General features: G+C 39.5%; 1 protein-coding gene across 1 annotated transcript; it reads left to right on the forward strand.

Annotated features, from left to right (window-relative positions):
• The first annotated feature begins 6,886 nt into the window (after window positions 1-6,886).
• LOC147357855 (olfactory receptor 2AG2-like) lies at window positions 6,887-7,819 on the forward strand. The gene has a single exon (XM_086340374.1). The coding sequence runs from the start codon at window positions 6,887-6,889 to the stop codon at window positions 7,817-7,819; it is 933 nt and encodes a 310-aa protein (XP_086196500.1).
• Window positions 7,820-8,389: the final 570 nt, after the last annotated feature.

Consider the following 8,389-nt stretch of genomic DNA (forward strand, 5'->3'; position numbering starts at 1 on the left):
TCAACATTCAGAGGCAATGATTTTTGACATTTTTAAAAGGTACTTTGAACACTGTGATAGACAACAATAGCTCTACTAGCTTTACTCTTTTCTTTCCTTGCCTTGTTTACCTCAGAAGATTTTCTTCTCTACAAATATTCACTGAATGCTTACCCTATGAAAACACTGTGCCCAGAACCTCAAAATATCAGTAACTTAATGCCTTTCTTAAAAAACTTGAAATTCACAAGATAACACAAATATAACTCTTTTAAGAGGTAACTCTTTCAAAAGCTAAATAAAGAAGGAATATTTTACAAACTTTTGCACAGCAGAGGAAACCATGAACAAAATGAAAACCTATGGACTGGAAAAAGTACTTGCAAATGATGAAAGCAAGAGCTTAATTTCCAAAACACACAAACAGCTCAACCAACTCAATAACAACAACAACAACAACAACAAAAAATCAAAAAATGAGCAGAAGACCTAAACAGACATTCCTCCAAAGAAGACAGTCACTCTCACTGTGTGTGTGTGTTCAGTCGTGTCCAACTGAGCACAGGGCTACGGACTGTAGCCCACCAGGCTCCTCTGTTCATGGAATTTTCCAAGCGAGAATACTGGAGCAGGTTGCCATTTCCTACTCCAGGGGATCTTCTTGATCTGGGGATTGAACCTGTGTCTCTTGCATCTCCTGCATTGGCAGGTGGATTCTTTACCACTAGTGCTACCAGTCAGTTGGCCAATTGGCACCTGAAAAGATACCCAACATTGCTAGTTATTTGGACAATGCAAATCAAAACTATGAGACGTCACCTCACACTGGTCAAGATGGCCATTATTAAAAAGTCTACAAATAACAAATCCTGGAGGTGGTGTGGAGAAAAAGGAATCCTCCTACACTGTTGATGGGAATGTAAATTGGTGCAGCCACTGTGGAAAACTGCGTGGTCATGCCTTCCTTTTAGGAGAAAGACAATGATTAAATGGAAAATTAAACTTGGAAATTTGCATGAGCTTTAAGTAGGTGAAAATTGCTCAATCATGTCCAATTCTTTGCAACCCCATGGACTATACAGTCCAAGGAATTCTCCAGGCCAGAATACTGGGGTGGGAAGCCGTCGCCTTCTCCAGGGGATCTTCCCAACCCAGGGATCAAACCTGGGTCTCCTGCATTGCGGGCGGATTCTTTATCAGCTGAGCCACAAGAAAAGCTGCATGAACACAAAATCACAATTAAAAAAAAATTAATTTCAAGGTCTAAAGAAATCTTATTGATTATATTATCTAACTAATGTTTTAATCTCTGTAATTTTCTAATTAACTCACACTGAGCTTTTTTATTAAAATGTCTGGGAGGTCTACATTCATTATATTCTAGCCACAACGACTTTCCTTTTCTTCCTCAAAAATGAAAAGTGCATTCAACCTCTAATCATTAGCACTGGATATTCCTTGCATCTGAAATGTTTTGCTAATCAGCCTTGGTGCACTTAACTTGTACCCAACATTGACAGTTCATTCCCAACAGAACCGTCAGCTCTCTAGGGGCCTTCACGAAACACACAGTCTAAGACAACACACTTTCGTTACTCTCTATCTCCATTATTGCTTGATATTGCGTTTATGGGACTTCTAGCTATGAAATTATATTTATTCATTTGGAAACATCCTGATTAAAACCAACTTGAAAGATGGAATGACAAAATTAATAAAAATCCAAGATCTGTAAAGGGAATCTGGCCAGAGTGATGTGTCATAAATATAAGAAGGAAAAGATTTAAGAAATGAGAGGTACTCAATAGTGACAAATGCAAAAGGATAGTCAAAAAGAATTAGAACTGAAAGACTGCTTGTCAAAGGAGAAAAGATATTGGATAGGTGCCTGCAGGCAGTGGTTTTGTTATTCATTTTTTTTTTAATTTTAAATTTTATTTTATTTTTAAACTTTACAAATTGTGTTAGTTTTGCCATCATTTGTTGTTGGCAATAAGAATCCTCACTTATAAAATCAATATGGGATTAAATTATATGATATTTCAATTCCTTTCCAGTTCTAATATAATATGACTAAGACCCAAATAATTAATAATAATATAATTCAGAAAATTAAGTAAGTATTAATATTGAATAATTATTCAATACATTATCCTTCTCTCTAATTCCCTTCAGTGTAGTAACTGGTTATTCCAGATCCTATGTCCATCATTTCTTTTGCTCTATTTTATAAAGTTTTACTGAATCCACAAGTATTCCTCTAAAAAGATTTTATCTGAATTTTTAACCTTATAAAAGTTATTCCTATTTCTTATAAAAGTGTTCCGTACTTTTTATTTTTTAAAAATCCCTATTTGCATCCCCAAAACAGGGACAGACATACAAAACAGACTTGTGGACACAATGAGGGAAGGAAAGGATGGGACTAATTAAGAAAGTAGTATTGACATATATATACTATCATGTGGGAAATAGACAACTAGTGGGAAGCCACTGCATAACATAGGGAGCCCAGCCTGGTGCTCAGTGATGACCTAGAGGGGTGGAATGAGAGCAGGGAGGGAGGGTCATATATGTATAATTATGTCTAATTCCCATTGTTGTACAGCAGAAACCAACACAACATTATAAAACAATTATCTGCCAATTAAAAAAAATTTATCTGAGTTTTTAACCTTATAAATGAAGTACCATGATACATAATCTTTAGGGTTCTTTTTTTCACTTAATATTAAGTTGCTGAATTATTTGTTTTGTTGTATGTTCTTCTGGTTCCTTTGATTGCTGCATGATATTCTTTTGTGTGAATATTTATCTATTCCACTGTTGATGGACATAAAGATTGTTTCCAGTTTGTTTTTTTAATTGTGAATAATGTGCTCTTACATTTCATATGTGTAAAACTTTCTTTTGGGTACGTTCTTTTTATGAGAAATATAAAAAATCTTGTATTTTATTTCTTTTGTTTTACTTCTGCAATAATTTTTATTGAGCATATTCTTTTTATAATCAGAACATTAAAAATATTTTTTTCATCTGCTTAAAATTGAAAGAAAAAAGTTAAAACTTAAGCAGCAGTTTCTGAATTTTCGGGAAAAATAAGTGATTAAAGAGAGAGGCTAAAGAATGAGGAGGACCTGGCAAAAGATTGGGTGAGGGAATGGCCTGAACTGAAGCAGTGATGGATAGAGGCAGGTGCTGTATCATTCATTATCTTAGAAGCAGCTGAGTCCACTTGAACTGAGCTCAGAAACATGCACACATGTGTGCCCATGAATTAATGGAAAAAAAAGGGAGAAACAGAAAACATAAAAGTATAGAAAGGTCCAATGAATCAGTGCTTTAATGCTAATTAAAGCTCAAGGAAGGAAGGCCTGATATGAACAGAAGCACTGCAAAATTCATTTCTCTCTGGCTGATAATGGCCCAGGCTAGAGGCACAAATTGGGAGATGGGGAGTGGCAGCATTTACAGAACCCACAAGATACACTTTGTAATTTGGAAAGAAAGCTAACCAGGGGCCCTTGCTTCTTAGGTCATTCACTGATACTGTCTATTTAGTAGGATTTTGGAAATGGCCTTGGTAAATCCATGTGAGGGCAGCATAGCCCTCAGGCCTCAGAGCTCATTTAGTGGGTAAACTTTGCTGGAGTTGGAGGCCAGGAGACATGCCTGAAAGATTCATTAAAATTTTGTTTCCTGGAGCAGCATTTTCAGGGGAGGTCATGTTAGCTGAGGGGATGAGACCATGATGCCTCGCCCAGGACAGGGCCCCAGCTCACTGTCACCCCAGGGACAGTGAGGCTGGTGTAGAATCTCCATTGGGCAGCTCCTTTTATACCTTTTTATTCAAATTCCTTCTCATCTTTTTTTGTGGCTCCCAGTAAGATAGGAATACCTGAAAATCTGAGTACCTGGACTCAAGAATTCAGTTAGAATGATGCCAAGGCTCTGAAGGCTTTCTCACAAGGAGAATTTCACTTGTGCATAGAGATTTAGCTCCTTGCTTCCCCAGGATCCTGCTTAGGTTCTCATCTGCTCATTGGCATCAATTTCCACCTCCAGAGAGGACTGGCAATGTGACTGGAGGTGTCTTTAACCTCTGATTTCAGTCACAGCTGTACATATGCCTACATCCTCCCCTGCCAGAAGAACCATCACCTCTTTCTTCATCTCCTTGAACACCTTCATCCCTCAAATGAATTACAGGGCAGTAGGTATACTTAGGCAGCTGAACCCCTCCCCATCTGAGGTAAGGGCTCTTTCTTTGTTTCAAGAAAATTAAGTGGAATCTGGAAGTCTTGAGATATATGGTCAAGACCTCACTGCTCTGCCTCTTAGATTCTCAGTCCCTCAGCCATTATAACTCATCCATTCCATTCTATACTTTAGGTACCCTTACATATACCCACAATTGATCTGTTCCACTGGTAAGACCTGGGTTCCTATACTTCCTGATGCTGGCATCCTGGTAAAAGTCTCAGTATTATCTCTAGACCTAGATTATCCTGGCCTCAGATGGTCTGATGTGTACCCATAAAAGACTGGGATCTCAAAAGAGGATAATCTAAAATCAGTTGAAGTGCCTGTTCCATATATGCCTGCTTGATATTAAAGTCCAATGCTACAGAAAAAGCTAATTGAAGTCAGTGAATATTTTAAAGTATGCTAACAGTGATACAGAGTAATAACATAAAGATGTGATTCCAAATTTTTGACTTCATCTTCTTCATTGGCTTTGTCTGACCATTTCCTATAAAGTACAACAATGCCCCTCTGTTAATCTCGGTTTCTATTATCTTCCCTTGGTCTGAGGTATCATCAGCAGTTTTCCAGAAAGGGGGCTTATCCTGTGTAGGCACACTATATGTTTTCTGGCATTTATCTTCAGATGACCGTAGTGGAGACAAACTAGAGGATGGAAGGAGGGAGGGCAGGGCTCTGAATCAAGGGGAGGAAGGCAGATAGAAAAGATCTTGAGTCCTAAGTATCACCACTCTACAAGTCCTGCTTTTTCTTTTAAGTCCTGTCCAAATTCCTGGAGCATAAATCTGGATAAATATAACCAGTTAATTATTTTCTTCCCTTTATTAATGTATCCATTCATCTTTTTAATTCAAGGAAAGTATTTCAAGTCATATATATACTAGGAACAGTACTAAGAATTGTCTTTGAATTTGTGTTTTTGTCGCTGCCAATGGGCAAAGAAGTTCTTCCAGTTACTATTTCTCAGTTTCAATGTATATACTTGGTTTTGTGAGACCAGAGAAAGATCTCAGCCCCTAAAGAATGATGAAACAGTTTTACAAGAAGATGATTTTCTGGTTGACTTCTTGCCTAGATGTCACTGTGGCGTAAGTGCAAGGAGGATACTTGCATTTGTACTGCTTCAATGTTCTGACCTTTATAGTGCTGTCTCCTCTCTCTGTTATTGCACTCTGACCCCTTTTTCCTTAGCCCCCTTAGATTCATCTGCAGCCTGTAGCTTGTATAAGTGACATATAAGTGATTATATAAAGTTTCCTTCCCTGATACTTCACTTAGATAGACTCGTAGTATGTTATACTTTCCTTCGTATTTCATTGCCAGTAGATGTGTGTAGGTGTTTATGTAATGGGCATTTCACATCCGTGCAATTTCCCTAGCATAAAATATAGTGCCTGGTATATTGTAAGAGCTTAGTGAATATTTATGGAGTGAATGAAAGGAACTAGATTAGTTGGAAAAGCCTTCCAATTTTAGGATTTTATCATCCAACTACTGAAAGGTCCCAACCCTAAGTTGACAACGTTGGTGACATAAACTGAAGACAGAGGGGTAAGAGCAGATGATGCAAAGGAAGATGAAACATTTGGTGGATTATTCTCTTCTTTTCCAGAGTGCCTCCTGAGTCCTCCATCCAACTATGAAAGGTCTGAAACCATGTAGAGGAAACGAAGTAGCACGGTTTCACACACCACTTGGTCTCCTGCTCAAACTTCCACATAGATTCAGGGCTCAGCAGAACCAGCGTCTTTACTCATACAGCTAATACTATGAGATAGAGGATCTCTTTTTTTTTTATTCAAGATTTTAATTTGACTTTCAAGTGATGGGATGGCTTTGGACCTTTTCTATAAATCCCCCTCTTTTATAACTCACCCCTTCTATCATGTATCCTAAACACAAATACCTTGCCATATCTTTTCAAGTCTCATGCATCACCTTCGTTTCTATCCTCATTCCTCCTGAGCAAACATCTTATCATTACCTGAAAATAGGCAAACATTTTTTGTACTGTTCCTTAATATGTACATCCAAAATCTATACTATCCCAATGATTCAGTCATGCACAGAATTCCTCTTCCCTTCTGTAAAGTAGCAGTATGCTCATCAAGGATGTGAGGACAGTTCAAGAACACAAGAGACCAAGTGGTCCAAGAGCCAAGAGGTTCCCTGTTGAGAAAACTGTTCGGAACAATGAGACTGGAAAATGAAGCCAGATGTCATGTCTAGGGGAGCAGAAAAAACAGAATTGGAATCCCAAGGAAATTTAAAGCAGAAAAGCAACTGAATTAAAAGCCAATGTGCAGAGCATTTTTTTGTTGGGAAGATAGCTATGATTTTATCTATTTACAAAGATATTTGCTTGGGTTCATTCTCTTGGTTATCTTATTTAAAGATGACAGGCTATAACCAACATGCTTGTTTCTAATTTACATGATACTTTAAAATAATTTAATGAAAATATTCATAAATTCAGAAGACAGAAGGCAAACCTAGCTATCAAGAGGAAAAGATATCATCTCATGGAATTCTTATTGGTAATTCCATAGTGATGTGAGACAATACAAAACTAGGGTAATCTCCCTTAGAAAGACTTTTGTCTACACCCTCTGGTTCTACATAACTAAAGAAACAACACAGAATGGAGCAATGGAACTTCACCCTGGGAAGTGGCTTCATATTGATGGGGATTCTGAATGACAGTTTGTCTCCTGAGCTGCTCTGTGCTACAATCACAGTCCTGTACATGCTGGCCCTTGCCAGCAATTGCCTTCTGCTCCTGGCCATCACAATGGATGCCCGGCTCCATGTGCCCATGTACCTCCTGCTCAGGCAGCTCTCTTTCATGGACCTCCTCTTCACATCTGTTGTCACTCCCAAGGCCTTCATGGATTTTCTGCTCAGTGAAAACACCATCTCCTTTGTGGGCTGTGCCCTTCAGATGTTTCTGGCACTGACCCTGGGTGGTGCAGAGGACCTCCTACTGGCCTTCATGGCCTATGACAGGTATGTGGCCATTTGTCATCCTCTGAACTACACGGTCCTCATGAGGCCAAGGGTCTTCTGGCTCATGGTGGCCACATCGTGGGTCCTGGCTTCCCTGAGTGCTCTAGGACATACCTTGTACACCATGCACTTCCCTTTCTGCATGTCCCAAGAGATCAGCCACCTGCTCTGTGAGATCCCACCTCTGTTGAAGTTGGCCTGTGCAGATACTTCCAGATATGAATTCATGGTATATGTGACAGGTGTGACTTTCCTCTTGCTCCCCATTTCTGCTATTGTTTCCTCCTATACACTAATCCTACTTACTGTGCTCCACATGCCCTCAAATGAAGGGAAGCAGAAAGCCCTGGTCACCTGCTCTTCCCACCTGACTGTGGTCGGGATGTTCTATGGAGCTGCCACATTCATGTATGTTCTGCCCAGTTCCCTCCACAGTCCCAAGCAAGACAACATCATCTCTATCTTCTACACGATGGTCACCCCAGCCCTGAACCCCCTGATATACAGCCTGAGGAATAAAGAGGTTATGGGGGCTTTGAGGAGGGTCCTGGGAAAATACATACTATAGACACACCTCCTGACACAGTTATTAACTACTAAGTAGATGTAGTTGTTGTTCAGTCACTCACTGATGTCTGACTTTTTGTGACCCCATGGACTGCAGCACTCCAGGCTTCCCTGTCCTTCACCATTTCTCCTGGAGCTTGCTCAAACTCATGTCATTTGAATAGGTGATGCCATCCAACCATCTTGTCCTCTGTCATCGCCTTCTCCTCCTGCCTTCAATCTTTCCCAGCATCAGGGTCTTTTCTAATGAGTCAGCTCTTCACATCAGGTGGCCAAAGAACTGGAGGTTCAACTTCAGGATAAGTCCTTCCAATGAATATTCAGGACTGATTTCCTTTAGGATGGACTGGTTGGATCTCCTTGCAGTCCAAGGGACTCTCAGGAGTCTTCTCCAACACCACAGTTCAAAAGCATCAATTCTTCAGTGCTCAGCCTTCTTAATGGTTCAACTCTCACATCCATATATGACTACTGGAAAAGCCATAGATTGACTAGACAGACATTTGTGGATGTCTCTCCTGTTTAAATGTTGTCTAGATTTGTCTTAGCTTTTCTTCCAAAGAGCAAGCAT

This window comes from Bos grunniens, chromosome 15 (genome assembly GCF_055505025.1).
Source record: "Bos grunniens cultivar Pamir isolate PY7600 chromosome 15, Bosgru_T2T1.0, whole genome shotgun sequence".
NCBI classification, from domain to species: Eukaryota; Metazoa; Chordata; class Mammalia; order Artiodactyla; family Bovidae; genus Bos; species Bos grunniens.